General features: G+C 40.7%; 1 protein-coding gene across 11 annotated transcripts in view; it reads right to left on the bottom strand.

Annotated features, from left to right (window-relative positions):
- Positions 1–1,355: 1,355 nt before the first annotated feature.
- The window catches only part of plce1 (phospholipase C, epsilon 1), a 55,335-nt gene continuing 35,281 nt past the window's right edge, over positions 1,356–21,409 (bottom strand). For 3 of the 11 annotated variants that reach the window (XM_028430296.1, XM_028430294.1, XM_028430295.1), the window contains 36 exons: positions 19,060–19,353; positions 18,850–18,960; positions 18,639–18,748; positions 18,403–18,519; positions 17,318–17,359; positions 16,924–17,052; positions 16,698–16,834; positions 16,011–16,117; positions 15,740–15,864; positions 15,494–15,638; positions 15,121–15,285; positions 14,777–14,891; positions 14,499–14,658; positions 14,298–14,420; positions 13,635–13,771; positions 13,313–13,551; positions 13,155–13,216; positions 12,879–13,044; positions 12,695–12,802; positions 12,278–12,394; positions 11,549–11,707; positions 11,177–11,312; positions 10,909–10,950; positions 8,467–8,585; positions 8,239–8,356; positions 6,837–6,974; positions 6,127–6,417; positions 5,323–5,486; positions 4,539–4,800; positions 4,303–4,421; positions 4,081–4,209; positions 3,794–3,991; positions 3,466–3,654; positions 3,167–3,379; positions 2,490–2,601; positions 1,356–1,802 (listed from right to left, as the gene is read on the bottom strand). In XM_028430296.1, coding sequence (XP_028286097.1) covers positions 1,603–1,802; positions 2,490–2,601; positions 3,167–3,379; positions 3,466–3,654; positions 3,794–3,991; positions 4,081–4,209; positions 4,303–4,421; positions 4,539–4,800; positions 5,323–5,486; positions 6,127–6,417; positions 6,837–6,974; positions 8,239–8,356; positions 8,467–8,585; positions 10,909–10,950; positions 11,177–11,312; positions 11,549–11,707; positions 12,278–12,394; positions 12,695–12,802; positions 12,879–13,044; positions 13,155–13,216; positions 13,313–13,551; positions 13,635–13,771; positions 14,298–14,420; positions 14,499–14,658; positions 14,777–14,891; positions 15,121–15,285; positions 15,494–15,638; positions 15,740–15,864; positions 16,011–16,117; positions 16,698–16,834; positions 16,924–17,052; positions 17,318–17,359; positions 18,403–18,519; positions 18,639–18,748; positions 18,850–18,960; positions 19,060–19,353 — 5,298 coding nt within the window. In that variant the 3' untranslated portion in view covers positions 1,356–1,602. Of the gene's footprint in view, positions 2,602–3,166; positions 3,380–3,465; positions 3,655–3,793; positions 3,992–4,080; positions 4,210–4,302; positions 4,422–4,538; positions 4,801–5,322; positions 5,487–6,126; positions 6,418–6,836; positions 6,975–8,238; positions 8,357–8,466; positions 8,586–10,908; positions 10,951–11,176; positions 11,313–11,548; positions 11,708–12,277; positions 12,395–12,694; positions 12,803–12,878; positions 13,045–13,154; positions 13,217–13,312; positions 13,552–13,634; positions 13,772–14,297; positions 14,421–14,498; positions 14,659–14,776; positions 14,892–15,120; positions 15,286–15,493; positions 15,639–15,739; positions 15,865–16,010; positions 16,118–16,697; positions 16,835–16,923; positions 17,053–17,317; positions 17,360–18,402; positions 18,520–18,638; positions 18,749–18,849; positions 18,961–19,059; positions 19,354–21,409 lie in introns of all 11 variants that reach the window. The other 8 variants (XM_028430300.1, XM_028430303.1, XM_028430297.1 and 5 more) reach the window with 7 other exon arrangements.

Here is a 21,409-nt window from a genome sequence, read left to right as displayed (position 1 = left end):
TTGATTTGAGAATTTGTAAAAAAAAATATCTGAAATCCCCAATAAAACAAAAAGGAATCAATATAGGTAAAATATGGAAATATCACTCATCAAACAGGAAAAATGGCAACAAAGAGCTGCCCTGCATTCTGCAGGAAAATTAAAATAAAGTGAAGCCTAAATTACAATACTACTATCTATAAAGACACTGCTCTCAACATCAAGGCTAGTAAATCCAGGCCAATAAATTAAAGTGAAATGCAGTTCAGTTCAATATTCATGTGTGGGAGAATGTTTGGGCCACAATTCTGACCAAAATAAAAAAAAAAATCTTTTGTGCTTTCTTTAAAGCTAACTCCACAAGTGGGCCGAAATTAATAAAGTAATAAATAGATGATCAGAATACATACCTGAGCATCTCATAACAATCTAAGTGTCACTTATCGGACAGTAACACAAAAACACTGTAGACAACAGCGAGGAGGAAATCAAAATGTGCAAAACTCTGTGTGAGAAAGACCAGGGAGTGTTCACAAAGGATCTCAGAGCTGAAGTTAACTGACACTTACATCCTTTTTGTTTCATTTGGATGGAAAAAAAATGACACATAGATGTTGGTGAAGTATCATGGAAGCAGTGAGAGTCTTTGTGGAACAACAGTCAGCCTCACAGACACAGCTACAAGATGACTAAGTGCAGTGCAACATTTGAAAGCAACATGATTTTGATAAGAAGCTGCTCCACAGTTGCCCCTGCACACCTACACTACCCTAACAACACTGCTTGTGTAGTGTCCCATTCAGAGCAGAGATGGTAGTGTCCATGAAAAGCCTTTAGGACATGCTGTTCCATTACAGACAATCTAAAAAGACTAGCCACTTATGAATCACTGTGTTGCCCCCGTGCCCTAAAAATATGCCCTTACAGTACTGTGAAACTGGAACAGTAAGAAAAGAACCAAACAAGCCAGCTTGTCAGCCTCCTTCACAATGCCCTCCGCTGCAGACAGACAAATATGTTCCGCCCTCTTCTACATCTCTCCTTCCATTTTTCCAAACACAATTTCCCTCCTCTTTGAACTAACTATACACAGGATGTATTCATCCAAACTGTGCTAGCTCACTTAGTCTCTTTTGGAGCCCCATTTGAATTGTCCTTGAAACATAAAAGGGAAAAATCAACACTCCACACAGTTTGTGGTTCATTGTACTCAACAAATGCAAAGGCCTTTTAGCAGCCTTTCTACTACAAAACTACTTTTCTGTGTAATTTCCTGGAGATGAAAAAGTGGCACATGAAAGCAAACTCATCCCACTTCATCCCCTAAAAGTGACTCAGGAAAATGCTTTTCATCAGCAGGAGGAATATGTTGCTGCTTTTTTATCTCCTTGCTGACTTCAGTAAAAACAGTTGTCCCTGGTAATCTCTGTCTCACCAACACACCAAGAGAAGTGTCCCACATGTGACCATCACAGGGATCTCCAAACTCCTGTTTGTCATGGAGCCACATGTCACCTCATCCATTAACAAAGCTTGGATTGACTTCTGCTCTCCAACTCGCTCAACTACCATTTAGCCTTTTGTGGAAAAGGGGAATCCTCCATTTCTCTGGATTTCTGGATCTCATTTGTGGATCTTCCAGTTCCTGAGGAGGTAAAGCTTCCAGGCTGGGGGTATCGGAGATGAGGTGGGAAGGTAGACAGGTTGGAGATGCTCCCTAAGAGAGGAAGAAGAGGAGGAGGCGGAGGCTTGAAGGCACCTTCCCGTCCCTACCCTGCCCTCTGTCACCCATGCCCTCAGACCCGCAGCTGCAGACAGATACCCTGCAAGGGAAACTATAATTATCTTTGTTTAGAACAAAATTTGTTCCCACCACTCTCTCTCTCTCTCACACACACACACACTAAAACCACCTGTAATGTGTACTTCTATTGAATATTATGTATGGAGGTGGGCAGCATAACAACCACTCATGGTGACAGACTGAAGTAAATTACAAACACTGCCACAAACACAGGGTTTTTTTGCATTTTATATGTAATCATTTTGTACCACCTACTCCTTTGTTACACTCTGTTCTATATCATTTAAATTGTCAAGGTGCTGACTTCAGAGCCCCATTAATTACCAGTTAGCCTAATATGACCTTCCTTTGTGGCAGAGTCTGTGGGATTAATTCACTTCAGAGTCTTTTCCCACAATGTGTTACAAGAGGGGCGTTAACTACTTATTATCTCTGGTCTCTGCCATGTTATTCAATATCCAGGTCAGAATTCAAATGTACACTGCCTAGCCTTTTTGAGGGGTGTTTGACAATGTAGTTTATTATAACTAACTATCAGTTATCAGTTAGTTAGATATTTGTGACTACATTTTAAAACGTTTTGTAATGTTAGGGAGGTTAGGGGCAGCATACAATACCTCTGTTGCTTTCCATGCACAGACAGAGTATGAGCCTCACTCCTGGAGCTCTGTCAGAGCCACACAGCATGCAGCTCTATCATCCTTACTGTGGGCAGGACCATCCACTCCGCCTCCGGTCGTCATGCTGCGGCTCCGACTGGTCAGTTTCTTGAGCTCACTGGCGAAGGAGATGACTTTCTTTTTGTCCTCCCGAACCACCTGGGAGCAGAAGAAGTGATTCATGTTAAAGGAATGTATTTGCACATTTTATGGAAAAGATGTCTTTGTGGCAATATCACAAATAATTGAACAGAATTTACAAAATAAATTAGACTTTATTTAACAAGACAACACGTAAATCCATTTCAAGCAAACAAGTGTAAATGAATTATGTATAAATATACAGATATAAAAATACAAAGCGCATATGAAAGATGTTAAAACAAAGGGTAGCAGCAGCAGGTTAAAGAGTACAAGACATAATGTGTGTGTAAATGATATTGAAAGCATGCAACAACACAGGGAGCATGTTAGAAAAACAATCATTGAGTTATAGCAAGTGCCTGCATGCTTCAAAGCCCCAGTACTTTGTATGTACACATAGTACACATGTAGCAGTTACAGTTTGCGGCACAGCTCATTCAAGCAGAGTGGTTAACCCAGCATCTCACAAAACAAGGAAAGTACAGAACAACGACATTCATATAAATAGATAATAAAAACACTTAAAATAATGATTAAATAGTCTCTAGTACTAGAAATGGGTTATCATGTTAAGAGCTACCTGCTCTTTGAGTTTAAGAATGAACTTTCCCGCTCCTCGCCAGCGGTTCTGAGCTTGGTACACACACTCGTGGTCCAGCAGCACTCGCTGCAGCGGCTTCGTGGTGGAAGACTTTTTAGATCCAGCGTCCTTGGTCACTTCCTCCATCAGGACGTAGTCACATGGATTGGGATTTGCTAGGATACTGTAGGAATACTTAGCCTTTGACAGTGTCTTGAGAAGACAAAAAGCAGGAAAGATAATAAGAAATGTAAATAAAAAGCAGTTCTGCAGCAAGATAAGTTCTTGTCCTGTCTCACCTGCTGTATGATGTCCTGAGCAGTGCTGTAGCGTGGGGCCTTGATCACAGTGTGAGGCTGTTCTGGTGAAACTTCATGGACTTGAACAAAAAACATATCATCCTCTCCTCCTCCTCCCCCGCCTCCTTCTCTTCCTCCCACAGTTATCTCCTCCTCTCCCTCCAGCACCAAGTTTTTCTCATTTAGGTTCTACAAAAATAAAACCAGGCTCTGTGTGAGGCAACCACAAGAGGGAGCCAGAGTCCACATAACAGATCACATATACAAGGGTACCTCAGGTGGATTTTGTGTTTTATCATGCTGAGGGAATCAGTTAAACTCTCTGTACCTCCTCTTTTGTTTTCAAGCAGATCCTCCCCACATATCCCTCCTCAGTGTTCCAGCTGTTCACCAGCCTGACCACTTCCTCCTCAGGTGCCAGAGGTCGATACTGCACACAGCGCTTCACCTCGCTCCGTTCCTTCAACAGAGGAACCTTCTCCTCACACAAGAAGTACTCTGATGGGTTTCCTGATGACGCCACCACCTGCAAGAGAGGGCACATGACAATATGACAAATCACAGGAGATTCTTGTAGTTCTATTTGCCACAATTTGATCCAAGCATTGTTCTAACCGTGTCCAGCAGCTGTTTGGCAGTGGCCTGCTCTGAAACACAGAAAACTGTGAAGGGCTCAGGACCAGGAGCTCCATGCACCGTCACTCTGTGCTGCTGGGACAGATGTTTCTCCTCCGAACTGAACAGCTGTGTAAAAGAGATTTTTATGAAACATATTGTGATTTTTTCTCAGACAGCATGATAAAATCTTTTTGGATTGTAGACCTGAAGAATGCTTACCAAAGATGAGGGAGTTGCGCCCCCTGTGGGTCCTTCTTCTGTCCTGTCACTGTAAATAAATAAGCTGGATACTTCAAGTGGCTCATTGTGCTGCGTCCTCAACTGAACATGCCTGTAACCTGAAACACACAAAAGAATTATCTGTTATTATTAAACTGTATCCAAAACTATTGTACTAAAAAATCACCAGATTAAAACTATTCAGTTCCAGTTAGTGTTCCATCCCTGACTCCTACCAGGTTTGAGGGCTTTCAGAGGCAGAGTCCTCTGAGCAGTGGTCTGTGAACTGTTGTTCTCCACCACGGCAAACCGTAAGAAACACATCTCCTCAAAATGCACTGTGAACTGAAAGTGCTCGCTCCACATGGGGTTGAGGGTGTTGCGATGGATGGGTTTGGTTCGGAAGTGGCAGCTGTCAATAGGCATGCCCAGAACATCCAGCTCAATGCAGGGGCTGCCGGCACTGTTACCGGGACAAATGTTCTGACCAGACACAATCTGAAAGCAGAAAAAATATAATTACAGTTCTAAAGTACACTGATCTTTAGTTCATCTTATGAAAATCTAAGAAGGCAGACAAACCAATAAAGTCACTCTGACCTGCCAAAAGAGATTAGTTTTCTTCTTTTGATCTTTTGATCCTCTGTTTTCTGAGGCACAGGTTTTACGTTTATACAACTGACACATCAGTGTTTATTAGCAATCTTTACACTGCAAATAATACACAATCTCTGTTAAAAGTGATTTGAATTTTACTTCTTATAGGTTTACATTTATGAGAATGTATTTTATTTTCCCATCACTCCACAGATGCTCTTAGTGGATCCATTTTAATGGACCTAATCTAAGAGCTGTGTGTATTTGGATGTCCTGTCATAATGCAGTCGTTTGTCTCGGAAATCTTTCAGACAAATATCAATTTTTTTAAAACTGTATTTGCCCTTGCAAAAGCAAGCTGTATTTATCTGAACATGTGCATTAGTCATGTTAATAGTCTTCATCCTTGTCATCTTCACTCACAGTAACAGAATAGACAGCAGGGCTCATTTTCTCCACGTCCCTCTCCATTGGACAGAACTGCTGATACAGTGGACAGCTGCGGTCCCATAGCACTGCTGGCTTCAGTACGTAGCCACAGCCACCATTGGCCTCAAACAATGCTGTGTTCAACTGCATGGGCAGGTCTGAAAGAGTAACAGGAAAAAGATTCAACAGGTCATAATATTTATGATCATTTATCTGAGTGAAAAGTGAAAAGCTCACAGCAATACTCCAAAGGAGGTTTGAGTTTGCAATGATTTTCCTTGTTTGACCTACTTTGATTTTCCTTGTTTGACCTACTTAAATTTTTCTGGCTGTAGATCAACCAGATAGAGTGTCCTAACATAACGTACATGTCTGAGTGCATATACAGTAAGTTGCTGAAGGAGAAAAATGAAGAGGCAGGAAAAAAAGGAATGAGACAAGATTTAACAGAATAGCAGACAGCTGGAAGAGATATTTTCAGATGTAACAGAGAAAAGCTGAATTCTTTGTCCTAACAGCAAAGTAAAAAACAATCAGAAGGCACAGAGGACAGCAGAGAGAGAACAAGAAAGACAAGTGAGACAGCGAGACAGAACATTTTAAAAGGAAGAGGAAAAACATGCAGTGAATCTACCTGCAAATACCCTTGTTTTTTGGTTAATTGACTCAACTAGAAATTAAGCCCTGCGAAAAAGGACCTGGGAGTTGTTTTATATCAGAGCATATGAGACTATAGGACTCATATGCTGCTGCTAAAGTTAGAATGATGTTCCCTCATGTAAAGAAATCTTTCCTCACCATCGGTCTGATAATTGAGTGCCACCAGCTGGATTCCATGCAGCCAGAAAAGCAGAGGGTTCGGGTTTGTTGAGTCGATCCTAGTGGCTGCAGGGTACGTTCTGAGCAGCTGGCACACTGTGTGCTGGATCAGCTTCTGAGAGTAGCGCCGACACAGGCGCTTGGCGGCGTTTTCATTGACAGAAGAGATGTGGTAGCACTTCGGTGTACGGATGATGGCACTGAGTGAGGTGGGTGGGTTTAGGACAGGAGATGTTTGCTGCTCCTCCCAACTTAGTCGCTCAGAGCCACCTGGAAGGCGGGACACAGAGAGACTTAAAGCCCTGAAAAACTTCAACTGGTTTCCACAGGTAAAACATGAGTTAAATCAGGGCAAAAAGTACCAACCACATGCTGAAAAATTGCATAACAATGATTGGTTTAACTCATCTTGGTTCACTTCCCATTAGATGTAAACAAGACAGCAGATGAAGAAAAGCAGAACAAAGAAAATAAATATGGAAAGGAAAAGTGAGAAATAGACTTATGAGGACGTGCAGGCTTTGCTGGCCTATTAAACCACTGATACATTCCAGAAAGATTTCTTTTGTGAGTCTAATACACAAAAGGGATAGTTATTAAACAATTGTGTTATTGATGCCAGGCCAAAATCACTGCAATGGAAAAATGTTCATACACTGAAACTTACAGCAGTCCTTGGCCCTTCTTACCTTTCCCAGGAGTGCGGCTCTGGGTCATGACCTCCCCTGTTGTGTTGCAGCGAGAAGGAGCTGTTCCAAATATGGACTTCCTGCTCTTTCCTCGGTCCTTCCCCCTCCCAGAACCAGCTGGAGACAGTGTGGACAGGCCTGTGGTTCCCACACAAAAGAAGAGAATGGTCAATAATGCAACACAGACAGAGTAGAGACACCACCGTGATTACAACAAGACTCGCTCTCTTCCCCTTCTAAATTTTGTAAGACCAAAAAAGCTTCAACTAGATAACCGGTGCACATAAATGTCAAAAATATAATACATGTTCAAAGAGTTTAGAAGCCTCAGATATCCACTGCTCAGATATTATTCCAACCACATTTGTTTCTAACATCATCTTGCTTTTATTAATGCTACTACAGTTAGGTTCTGTATTGTTTTTTGCCAAGAAAAAATAGGTTTCCGTTTGATCTGTGTGTATTTTTCTGGAGCTTCATTACAGCTTCATTAAATTAATAATCTATAAATTCATTAAAACCATTTTACACTATTATGTGTTGAATGTCAAGTATATTTACAGACAATTTGAATGTTTGCACACAGCACGACCATCTCAAATCACTCCAGAAAAACACACGACAGCAACCCGCCTGCTGTCTGTCTGAATTGGGCCACTTGCCCTGCTTCCTCTTTCTCAGGTCCCTGGAAACAGTAAACAAATAAAATACCAGTGGAAACGCAGGCGAGTTTATAAGGGCAGAGACCGTTTAAAGAAAAGAGGAGACAAACAGTGAGGGCTGCTCAGGGAGGAAAGTGGTGATAAGGGGTTGGTTGAGAAATATTTGGATAGGACGGTGGCAAGGAAGGACGATGATTTCAATACAGAAGAAATAACATTCTAAACTAAGCTAAGTTAAACACAAAGACTTATTTTAATCATAAGGGTTCTGTGGCTCACAGGAGGGCCTTTAAGAGTGTCACTGTGGATTCCAACTATACCACAAGGCTAAAACACCTCCAAACAAGTATTTAAAAATGACTGTTGTTTTGGGAATTGCAACAAAATTAAGAAACCATATCTTTCCCATGGGGAGAAGAAGATTCATCATCTTAGTGGGTGTCCTGTGTGGGATAGGAATGGAGTGAGCAGGGATATTAAATGTCTTGCAATGACAAAAAAAAGTCAAAAACATGGGGAAAGGTTTGACCTCTTAAATATAACATGGGAGTGGATTACAGAGGGACAAGAAATTAAAATGACAGCATTTAAAGTAAAAGAAGAAAGATATTAAGGCTCAATAAATCACTTTTTACTGGAAAAGAAGGAGGAGAGTACAGAGAAGGAACATAAAGGAAAAATAATCATGTCTGCTAAAATGAGAAGCAAAGGATGAAAGAGAAGATAAAAATATTACTTACCAGGGAATTTCACAGCCTGGCAGTAGATGACAAGGTCAGAAAGCTCCTGGGCAATCTGTCGACTCTCCTTCTTGTTCTGAGGAAGGTAAAACTCCTCACCCAACTCCATGTCAAATATCTGCAGGAGTCAATGACACGAGACACGGTTGATTATATTCTACTGAAACAAAGGCTGAACAGATTAGCAATATAGAAAAGTGCGATCAAACCTCCAGCCCGGGCTCCTACCTTTCCTTTGCTCTGCACGGTGAAGTCAGTCTTCTTCGTCCTCTTAGGTATCTCATCAACAGGTTGCTCTTCTTTGTCTGCAGAGCTCTTGCCCTCTGGCTTGTCATCTAAGATGTTATCTATGCAAACAAAATCATAATTTACTAAAAAAAAAAGAAACCTATGCAAACGTGTGCAGTTGAAAAAAATGTAGCTGGGAGTACACCCTAATCTTATCAGCATATTCCCAGCAACTGTTTGATATAAACAAACAGATGAGGTTATTGCACAAACCAAACGGATTGCTGTGATTTTTTATCGCATAAAAAACACCACAACAAGTGTTAATGAACAATCGAACATCCAAACACACCCCAAAACCAACATCGTTTTGCATAAAACAAAAACCACTATCTGAGGCAGAAGCTGACCTGTCAAGGATCCATAAATAAAAGCTGTGCTTCCAGTTGCTCTTGATATATTGTATGTTGAATCAGCAGTTAGACATATGTCTTAAGTAAATTTAGCATCTGGGAATCAACTTCTTGTAAAAACAACCTGACTGTATTTCAAAAGAGGAGTTGAGTTTTTCTTGTAACTTAAGGCAACAACTTAAGTCATTTTATGTGGTACAAAAAAAAAATTTGCCTGTAAGAGGACTTTCACTTCATAATTGTAGCAACCGACTTGTGGCATGGGAGCAAAACAAATTTGAACAATAATTAAAATAACTAAAGCAATTATTTTATAACTCCCTTACTGCTTGTGAAAATCATCTTCCCAAGAACAAACCCACAAATGCAGCTCCTCACTAACATTCAAAGTAAACAGCAGCAGCAGTGGGGAGTTCTTCCTTTGCTCCCTGTCCTCCTACATGTTATTAGCAGCCAAAATCACAAAACCATAACACACCAGCTTGCAATTCAGAAGCTTTTATCTCAGAAAACATGTTTGATTTCTGACAGTTGAAATCTCTTCTTAAAAAAAGGTTTAGCAACAGAGTTGACCTTGAATGTTATGCTGTAGACAGCAGTCACAGGAGAGAGTTTAAACAGACTGGAAGCTACCATTCAACCGGATGGTGGCCGCTTGGCAGCTTAATACCGAAGTGTTTGTATTTGCAGAGCCAGCTGATGTTGAGTAGGACATGTGTGAAGTGTGGTCATAAGGCCTAGAAGGCCAGCTGGTAATATTTCAGCGCAATAGGTCTATGAGGTTTAGATAAGAGAGATGTTTTTTGAAAAGTCAGTGACCGGTAAATTCTTCGGGACGAGCAGAGTGCAGGGATTAGGAGACAGCAGTGCTGGGACTGGGATCGGGACAGGGTAGTTTCCCCTGGTCGGTTGTTTAGCACAGGGGCAGCATAGGGCCTGAGAAACCAGATGGCTTTGTTTTGTTTCCCTGATGAGCCTGCCCAGCCACTGGCGAGGTCATGGACAAATACAGTATGGAGGGAAGGAGGAAGGGAGGTGATGTGTTTGTGAGAGAAAGAGAAACCAGAGAAACTTGGTATATTGTTTAAGTGTAAAATTGTTATTTTTCTTCACATCCATGTTTGCTGTCATTCATCATGTTTTAAAGACAATCTTATGGCTTCTGTTTTGTCTTAGAGAAGAACACACTCTCACAAAACTAGTCTACAAACGCAAATGCACAAAACATAGCACAAGCTCACATCACAGTTATCACGAAAACATATCAGGTTACTCTACACACAGTGTCCATAGTGAGAAAAGACTGCAAATTAACTTTACACATTGCACATGAAAAGTTGCTGTGGCAAACTGGGAGGTTTGGATGCTTCATATTAGTGCAATTACATAATAGTGATAAAACCAGTGCACATCATAACAAACACTCCTGATGTCACTAACCATCATTTGTTAGCAATTTAGTGATGATAAATATGCTTGGATAACACACTCTGGAGATTCTAAATCTTGCAAAGCAGAATGAGAGTGTCAACTTCTGTGGTGTTGTTAAGAAGAGTAAACACTGAGTAAACACTGTCCATTTTATGGTGGCTAGTGAGGGGGAAAAGTTGTACAACAAGGGTTGTCACTTCAAGCCGTCAGGATTAGCACAATAATTAATTTATCAATTAAATTGATGTGGTTACCATGCAATACAACTGCAGAAAAGCAGAATAAGACCTGATGTCCACAAAAAGCACAAACCCAGGGACTACTGCAGAGTGCAGAGAAAAATCCAGAACCTAGTCTACAGCAACAATGCAGATCACAGTGTGCTCCTTTATATCAATGTTTCCTCTGCAACTATTCTGAAGTGGTAGACAAGCAAGTGGATTTTCAGCAATTCTTTGTGTTTATGTAGCAAGTTTAACACATTAATATACATTCTACCTTTTTTGTTGATTCTTTCCCAAGAGCTTAACTAACACCAGCTACCACTACAAAATAAAACCAGAGGAAAACACTGGTACTTAGAGAGCGATGCATTTACCTTCCAGGCCATACGAGGCAGTAGAAGCTGTGAGGCCATCAGCTAAGTGGAAAACAAGCAAGATAAAATAGGAAAGGAAAGGAGTGAGAAAAAAGTGTAAACATAAAAAGAGATTGAAGTGTTAAAAAGAAGAAAAATAGAGTACAATAAAGACAGAAACTGATTTCAAGGTAAGAGCATAAAAATCAACATTTAGGGTATGCAGTATTTGAAATCTATAGGTTCTGCAGAGCATGTTTTGTGTTTTTAAATCACAAGGCATCCTTACCATCAGATAGAGATTCGTAGTCGTAGTCATACTCGTCTTCATCTTCTTCTTCTTCCTCATTGTTGTGGTTGCTAGGTGAAGTAACAACTGGTGACCCGTTGCTTGCCTGTGCCTGCATGTGGGCCAGCTGGTGAGCCTGTGAAAGGGTTAAACAGATGTAACAGTGTCTGAAGTATGATTTACAAATCTCTCACAGTGAAAATGGTGTGATGGGGCTTACATTCAAGCACACTGTTATCTATTATTTATGCCTGGCTGCACTCTGCACTGCACTAAAGCTACCTGGATGATTGTGTACAAGATGCAGTATGTATAAATATAAATTATGCACATGATGATACTGTGTGTGGACAGGATGTGTTTCCTCCTAACCTTCTGTTTGAGAATGTCCACTGGCGCCTGATGGGCTTTGAGTTTCTTGTTCTTGAGCAGAATCCTCCCGCGCAGCTGCAGTGGAGACGGCAGGTGAGGGTCGTCGCTGAAGTCGCTTTCAAAAAGGAAGCGCGTTACAAGACGCTCCCCAAACACCATCTAAAGAACAAATATTTGAACACAACAGCCATCAGTAGAATCCAATCATGTGTTAAAAAAAAACACATTTCAGAGGCTGCAGAGGAATCCTCCACTGCAAAAAAAAATGAAAGGGCTTTTTTATCAATGCTAAACAAGATTACAAATAAACAAGGCCCTAGTGATGTAAGCTGACCAGAGGTGCAGTGTTGTCTGAACATAAAAGGCTTTTCTTTATCAAGCTACTCAAAAGTCTCCAGGGAGGATGAAATGCTGGGAAGTTTCGTTAGATGAAAGCATGATGATCTTCCATGATGTAACTGTCGTGCATAGATATCTGTGGCCTTGAGTATACAGTCTAACTTTAAAAAAAGAAGAAAGGGACAGTTGTAGCCTGAAGATTAGAAAAGCAAGCTTCTGGTTGGAGGGCTGCCAGTCTAAATGCCCAGGAGCAGCAGAAAAAATTTGGTCAATGTGGGGTTCTACTGGAGAAAATACTGCCACTTAAAATCCAGAATTTGCATCATTCTTATCGGGAAGGGAAAGAAATGAGGGAAAGTTTTTGTTTAAGTATACATTCCAGACAAATACCTTGAAGATTTCGGCCATCTTGCGTTGCTGTGGAAGCGAGCAGTGGTTCTCTATGGACAGGATGACGGGCATGTCGGAATTGACAAATGCTGATCGGTTAATTGCTTCCACCACATCCTGAAGGACAAGAGGAAACAGCTTTCCAAGTCAAATATGCAACAAAACAACTAAAATGAAGAACAAAAAATCAAGAGGATTATATGTTGTATGTTTTCTTCAATAACAACTGTCCATGCTAGTTTTTATATTTGAACCCTGAATGAATGAATGAATGGACTCATTATTCAAAACTTTTTGAGGTTTTTTTTTCCCACTCCCTCTAACACTTTGAAATGGAAAATACAGAGATTGTTTGCTTTTTTCTCCCAGCAATGGGTTTCTCTTTTACAGATTTAATAATTCATGTGCATTTTTAACCTTGAAGGGTATCTTAGTGGTGAGTGTATGTCCGTGGTAAATAACAGGCATGCCATCATCCCCATCCCAGCAGTCCAACTCCACACTCCTGCAGCCTTGTAGCAGCACCTAAGTACCAACCAAAACAGAAGTTAGAGAAAGAAACAGTAGCATACTAGGTAAAAAAAAACAGCAAGAAATATACCTGACTGTAAAGCTCAACAGAGGACTCTCCTTTGAGCTGGTGCCCAGTCAAATAGGTATTATGAGAAGACTCAATGTAGTAGTAGGACAGGGGGTACTGCAGCTCCTCAGGGTTTGTCTGAGATTCCTCATTACGAGAAGCAAAGTTCTCTTTGTCCATCAGGAACCTGATACATTAGTAAGTTACAAAACATGATGCTTTTGCACTGAATACAATCTGAAATTAAATGCAGTAAATATATATAGATAGATATATAAATGCTGTCATTTTTTTTACCTTGCAAAACCTTCAAATGACATCCAACCCATTTGTCTCATGCTTGATGACGGCTCAAATTTCTGCAAGAGAAGTCAATTCATCATTGACTGATGCATCCTTCTTACTTCTTGTATCTTCATCTATTTTCAGTCACTTGTCCATCTTACTGACTCTACCTGTATAATGCTGAGAATTTCATCATAGCTCAGGTGCTCTCTCTGACAGTTGACTAAGAAGTCATTGAGTTGGGGGATGGCCAATCCCAACACGCCCAATGATGCGTTCTCCACCCCTGTCCCGTTGGTCACAATGCTGGCTGCTGCAATGGCATCTGAGATCTGCTTTTGGTTGTCAGACATCTGCTGCCTTGTCCGGATGAACAGACCCAGGTCAGAACCATTACGGGTCAGTAAGTCTGACAGAGAGAGGAAGAGATTAAGAGTAACTGAGAAGAAGTGCTTGTGTGCATGTTTTTGACCACTGTAATTGTTCCTTTACCAAGTTCTGGCTGCAGCCCTGTATCTTTGTCATCTATCCTGAGGTTGGTGTAAAGAGGAGGTGATTCTGGACTTGAACGACTACAGGGGATGGCAAAGGTGTCAAACAGCTCCTTTAGATCCTTCCTGCTTCTGATACTGTTGTGAAAAACAGTCACGAGTTTAGCCCAAGTTTATTCACTTAAAAGAATGACAAGCTGTAGTTTTTTGTGTTTTTTGGGGGGGCTGTTGCTGCACTGGGCAGCAGATGAGAGAAATCTAAGAAATGCAGGAGGACTGGCATGAGAATTATCTTTTTCTTATCAAGGCAAAACTTCCATTCTTTTGACTGAAAAGTTTTATAAAAAACTATATGTTTGTACAGACAAGAATCCTTGGAAATGTCCTGGGCTTGATAACCTCTCCAAAGGTATTTGTTGAATTTTTATCTTTAGTTGCTATTGGTAAGAACAACACAATTATATAACAAAATGGAGTGAGACAGCAAAAATGCTAGACAGAACATTTCTAACATACATATATATCAATGCTTCTAAGCCACAACATCAACTTTGGGTTCTTATCTAGAACTACAGAAATGTATTTGATCTATTTTGGGCAGATAAATCAGAAAGATTCTTAAATGAATAAATACTAAAAAGCAACATCTAGTCAAATAATTTACCTGAATGACTTGAAAAGCTCAACAAACTCAATGAAGCTCATTGTGCTGTCAGATATCATGAGATTCTGGAAGCCTCTAAAGCAGCCTTTACCACGACCATGCCACGACCTGCTACTCCATGCCCTGCAGAGAAAAAAAAATAAATGGCATGACAAATTAAAATACATAACTTTTAGTAGGGTTTGTCTTTTCTCCACATACCCTGGCTGTGACTTGGCTGTTCCTGAAAGGATTGGAGAAGACTGTGGACGGGACTGGTTGGACCCTGCCATGCTGGATGAAGAGGAGGAGGAAGAAGAAGAGCCTAACAATCCAGAGCTCTTGTTGGATGAGAGGGAGAACGGTCCAGGGAAGCTGTCTTCTGTGGTGGCAAAGATTCACATCATTCAAACAATAAAAAAGATCTTGATGCCTTGATTTGTTTTATTTATTACATTAGGTTATAAACTATGCATAAGATAGCACAGCAAATATGTCACCTGGGTCCTCTTGGTCAATGCTGTCAGACTCAGGTCCATTTCGATACAGCCCTTCCTTACAGCTTCGTGTTTTCCTGGAAACCATCTCATCATCTGTGGCATCACCACTGTCTCCCTGCATGTGTAAACAAAGATGCTAAAAGTGGTGCTAAACAGAATCTCCAGTATTCTGAATACCGATACATTGTAAATCAAGAACCACGAAACAGACCAGAGATCAGAAAACAATAAATATCGTCAAATAAATAAAACAGTGACTTACTGAAGACACAGAGGCTTTGTTGATTTAATTTTCTTGGGTGCATGCATTGTCAAAGGCAACTGAAACTTATTAGCTTACTGACCCTTACTAGAACCTTCTTTTTCTTCTTGGACTTCTCGTTGATGCTCAGAGGGCTGTTTTTCTGGGTGCCTGGTTTCTCCACACCGCCTGTGCCCATGTTCCACCTTCTCCCACCAAAAAGCTCAATGGCCTGGGCTAGCGTAGGACCTTCATACCTTCCATCCTCCTAGATGAGGTGAAGAGAGTGATCTTTCTATCACTTATCAAGAAACCGCATTATGCTAAAAGCACACATAAAGTGCTGTGCCTAGCTTTCACTTTACCTAACAGGCTCTAATTCATATCCATACATTATTAATTCAGATATTAATGGAGATTTGGCATATACACAAGCAAATTGCTGATAAGGACACTTGATCCAGTTCAGAGTTTACCTGATACAAACTGACATACTGCTTCCTCAGCCACTGCAGCCTTTGGTCAGGAAACATTTTCATTTTCCTAGTTGCATTCACCAATTCAGATAGGCCCTTGTAAATCATTTGTGCCGTGTGATTGGGGGCAACAAAGTGCAGGAGTCTAATGGCAGTAAGAGGGAGATTAAATTATTTATTAAACAACAAGGTATTTTAGCACTGGTGGATTTCAAAGTAGAGTGCTGGTGGTAACAAGGCACTAACCTGTTGTCAGTGGTACTGAGACCGTAGAGGAGGCTAAGTCCATTTTCCTCTACTGTCATCTGGATCAGCTTGTTCTGCAAACATACAGCGTGGACATCGACTCCCTGATGACCTAAAAACACTGCCTGTAATACAAATAAACACAAACTGTTATTGTTATAAGTTCAATTTAACCAACAAATATCAAATGCTATCCAAACAACAGTCATTGATCAGATCTGATCATGAGAATTTTTTATACATCTAAACAATATTTATATTTTCAACAAACCTTCACCACTCCTAGGTCCAACAGGCCTTCTGCTAGTCCAGCCACTACAGTCTGTCCTAATCCCAGTGGTTGCTCTGTAGGGGAAGCGCCGCTGCTTTGTGGCTTACCTGCGATAAATCACCATATTTACAATATGTTTGAAATGCAGTAAAGGCAAAGGAAATTGAGGAACACATCTGTGTGCATGTCCTGACTTGGGTCTGTGTGCCTGTTCCTCAGTTTCCTATGTCTTTACTACATCCACACTTTTATGACCAGTTTATGTCAGAAAAGATGTGGGGCTTAACTACTGTGGATAAACACATGTACAATATGTTTAAAACATATGACAGAACAAATGCATATTTTTGTGACGTTAAAACCTGATTAAAATTTCTTCAAAGGGTAACAATCAGCCTTATGAGGAAAGGGGGCTGTTTGCATGGAATTTAAACAGTCATCATGTTTAACATGCACTGATCATAAAAGAAATATTCCCTGCAGGTCATTTTAACATATAATTACCTCAGCAAACTCACATCCATTGTGAAATATTATTTAGAAAGAGCAGTGGTAAACTTAGTCACTGGAAATTTTACATATTTATCAATGTAACTGTAATGTGTGTACAGACACACAAGGCAACATCAGTAACAAAACAACAGAGGAGATGAAAGCGTCTCAATACTAAACTCTTCTGTAATTTACCCCATGTGAGTGTTGTGTTATCAGGCTGTAGCCGCAGCAGACAGCGAGCCGAGAGGTGGCTGTCTTGGTCATAATGAATGACTGTAGCCCCCTGCAGCAGAAACTGGTGAATATCTGGTTGTAGTGACAGCACATACCTAGAAAAAAAACGCAAAAACGAAGGCATATTTGCAAAATAGAAGTAGTTAGGGATGTTTGTGTGTGTGTGTGTGTGTGTGTGTCCTACCATGGAATGAGCTCTGTTCCGTGGCTAAAAGCTCGGTGTGTCTCCTCAGTCCCCTGAAACTCTGTCTCTTTTACCACAGGCTCAGGCAACAAGTCACCCTCTGAGTCTGACAAGTCCCCAACCACGAATCTAAGATGAAAGTTTGAGAAAGAAAATGAAGTATTTGGATTTGCCACAATTTTTCTAATTTCCATGTGGTTATTCTTAAAATGTAAAAATGTCCAGTCAAACAGCTAAAGCAAAATTAACAGAACAAAATAGACAATAGACTTTGTTCTGTAGGTATCAGTTGAGCAAGCAAAAAAGTTTCGTGCAGTTGTCATTGCTCATTCCTTCACAAGCTTCTACTCAAACTCATTGTTGATGTTAGCACATGGTCAAAATCCCCACTTACAAAACACAGTTTGTTTCTGGCGTTGTCCTAAATGAATGGGAACTAGTTCAGAAAAAGAAACAAAAAAGGAAGAGAAGAAGTGTGGATAAAAGGTAACACAAAAATAGCAATAAGAAGATGGGAAGATTAGGGATGATAGTGTGAAATATATCCAGAACACAGGAAAAGAAATCCTAAACTTCTGTATCCCTGTCCAGACAGATGAACACTGTGCAGCCAGCCAAAATTATGTAGAGTTGTTATTCTGACCTTTAACAAACAATATGTCACAGTCAGAGAAAACAATCAAGAGACACAGAAGATAATCCAGGTTTCCTTAATACAAACAGAAGGAATTAAACGTTTTCAACACTGTCCAAATTCCAGCCTGTGTTATTAGCTGCCTGCCACCACTAAGCTGAGAACTACCAGAGCTCTGCTCCTTCCTGTCCTGACAGGAAACTAACCTGTTATCTTTTTTCTCTGAGACAGTGTTTTATGTGAGCGTTGCTTAATCTCAGTGACAATCTGCAAATGTGTTCCTTCACAAACCCATTATCCTCTGCTCGTGTTTATGGTAGACAACTGCAAAATAAAGCAGTTTCACTTAACAACTACAGAGTTTATGTTTTTATTAAACAATGTACTTTCTTACATAGCATGCATTTTTTCCCAGAAAGATTGCAGTAGTTGAACAACTACAAAACTTTTTTGTGATTCATGCCAATAACTCAAGCAGCAGTTATAGTTCTGATATAAATCTTTATATAACATTCTTTCACTTTGTCAATGAGTCATTGTGAAGGCACAGGAAAATAAAAATACTATTTTAGAAACAGACTTTTGGCTCAAAGGGTCACACTGCTAAACAATCGAATCTTCAGCCTGCCTTAAAGGAAGGGCTCGACCGCAAATTAAAAATAGTTTGTGTGCCTTTCAGTAAATTGTAAATAGTTGATATAGCGATGACATTATGCATGTTATGCTGAAACTGAGACAAGAATGAGCTTGACTACTAACTTGTCACACTGCAGGGACTCTGTCTTTGGGATAAACAAAATATAAATAATCCTGCCCACACGAAGAAGAAGTAAAGAGGAACTTACTGATTGCGGCAACGGTCCCTGAAGGAGTTGTTTCTGGACGCAGGGGAAGGGCCTGTAGAAGAGGGACTGGTGGATGCTTCATCAGGATCCTCTGCCTCTAAACTACGATTACAAGATCTGAGAAGCAGGAAGAGGAAAGTCAGACAGACAAACAGATAAAGAACAGAAGATTAGAAACTGCATTGTTAAGCACTTCATAGACTTATAGGCTTTTTGAAAACATGGATGATGCGTACCTAATAATTTGTAGGATGTTGCTGACAGTAGCTTCTTTCTCTGGGATGTGGAGCCCATCTGGACCAGACCGAGACATGAAATTGTGCTGGCCGCTATAGTCAGACACAAACTGGAAAGAAAGCCACAGTTAGAATAAACACAGTGTCTGATTCTTAATGTTTGGGTTAGTTGTATCAGATGTTTGTGCATGCTTGTGAGTGTTTACTGCACCTCTATTGAGTCCTCTGTGTTATCTGGAGAAGGTTTAAGGCTGATGATGCTTGCTGTGCCATCTAATGCATCACTTAGCTCCTTCAGGAAGACCCCGCAGAAAGGCACCACCTATAGTGTGGGACAGAAGAGAAGTGAACTAATCACTTTTCTTCTGCCCAAGGCCAGTGAGTTGGATCCTAAACTTCTTCTTAAGAAACAGAGACCCACCTTGCATCCGGGGATATTGAGAGCTCTCGTCACAACCTTCTTGTACTCAGAGGAAGATTCGTGCTGAGCCATGGCATCTTTTAAACTTCTCATGGTCTCGATGTCTGACTGGTCCATAAACTGCCACATCTTCAGCACCTTGCGGGACCTGAGTCCAGCCAGGAACTCCATGACACCATTGTAGTTTCCCATATTCCAACAGCATTTAGCAACATGGACCAGATACGAGAAAACTTCTCTCTTCTCCTCCATGGACCCCGCTGTTAGGACAAGCCACGTAACCCACGAACTCACCTGCACGTTCAGAATTAAAATAAAACATCATTAACCAGGGTCTACTTGCACCAGGGTCACTCTGCAGCTGTTGATATGTTAATCATCAATAGTAAACCATTTTGATTGGACAACCTAGATAACAGATGACATCATGTACTAAATTAAAGTATGACATGTAACTGTGATAGCGTGTTTTTATAAGGAGTGTTATAACCCAGAAACAGGAGACGACCTACGCAGCCACATTATGATCAGCTGAAAGCCTTTATTGTGTGTGGTCTGGTTTGTGCTCATGAATTTTGGTCTGGAGACCTGTGTCTAAAGTAGTAATGTATGCAGAGGATCGTGCCAGCTGGCCACACACTGACACACACGCACAAGACAGAATGGGATCAGATATCTATCAGCTGCGCTCTGTCTCTGCACTGACTGCCCTAAAGCATGCACAAATGACCTGATGGCAGAACAGATACACATCAGGGTCTTCCCTTTACATTCTTTGTGAAACACACAAACACGCAGACCCACAAAACAGGAAAAGCTCAGCTTTCAATCTGGCTGCTTCTTGCTCTGCAGTGTTTTTATCTCTGTGCATTAGAGCCTCATGAAGGTATTCACACACACATGAGAACACAGTCACACTGAAACTCCCTAACTCCCTTGCAGGTGGTAAAAACATTCCCCCGGCCATCAGATCTATTACTGGGTTATGTAAGGATCAAGCCCACCACTGTCTGACTTCTCAAGGACTAAAAAAAGCCACAAATACAGCAACTCAAAAACATGTAACAAAAAGTACATACTTTCACACATAGCCTACTATTGTTTGGAGTTTCCATTCTGACAGCGCCTGATGAAAAACTGGCAACATGTGATTTTGTTCCCATGTCACCTCTGACTTCGAAGTGGACTGTTACACAAGCAAGTGCAGAAATCATACATTCTACCAAATAAAACGTTTTAACATACACCAACATATACTACAGCATGATCATGGCCTTCTTTCAGCTTAGATTCCCAAACTTACAAACAATATCATATGGAAACTTTTTTTTTTTAACACAGACCATCAGAACAAGTCTTTCCTCAAGCTTAAAGATTGAAGTTCTTCTAGAATCTTCTGTATATACCTTGCTGACTAAAACACTGCTGCTTTACAGTCTCTTATTGGTGCATGCAGGGATGTGCATGCCGGGATGTGCATGCCATGAATGCAAATCTATCAGTCACTTCTAGTATTATGACATAATGCAAAGACATGTCAGCAGTAGAGTTGAGTTACAATCGCCATGTAAACTATTCTGACAGTCTGCAAAGTGGCTTTTTGCACAGCCACAGATCAAGGCATTGTACTGAGTTGGCATCTCCTCTGATATTCCAGATAGTGTGTATTTAGTGTTGCCTATGACACATAGACAGAATATGAGGGGATACTATATATAGAGAGTGTGTGTAATGGCAAAAGCAAACATGAGTTAAGACAAAAGTTCAGTAAAACTGACTAAAACTGTAAAAAGTGTCCGCAAACATTAGCCTCCCTTACATACTGCACATAGCATAGGTCTTCTCAGTAGCAGCTTGACAACAGATCAAACACATGCACGCACGCACACACACAAATGGAGCTGGGTACAAGCTGATCCCCCTTTGATGTTTGTGGATGTGTCCATCTGTCTGTCCTTCTGTCTGTCTGCCTGTCTCCATCTGTGTGTGTTATTAGCTGAACTGTGAGGGTCAGTTTCTCCTTGATACAAGCATTACATAACAGAGGTTGACAGGGAACTATTACAAACTCAAAGCAAGAGCACATACTGGTCCTGTCAAAGCTAAACACTCCGGACAAACACAAAGCGTCCCAAACTTCCCACCAATTCACTGCTTCCTGGTTTTCTATCCCAAACATGGCTTGAAAATGAACAAAATCAACATAAACTTATATTTAAATGTACAAAAACATGTCTCTCAAGGGGGTAGAAAAACCTAGAGGTAATAATTACTGACCTCCAAACAAGGCAACCAATCTAGCTAACAAAATTAAATGTGAAACTATGACATTTTTAAAGTACTATCACAA

The sequence above is a fragment of the Parambassis ranga genome, chromosome 19, assembly GCF_900634625.1.
Source record: "Parambassis ranga chromosome 19, fParRan2.1, whole genome shotgun sequence".
Classification (NCBI taxonomy): domain Eukaryota; kingdom Metazoa; phylum Chordata; class Actinopteri; family Ambassidae; genus Parambassis; species Parambassis ranga.
Note: the sequence above shows the minus strand (reverse complement) of the source record. Positions and strands in the feature narration are given on the sequence as shown.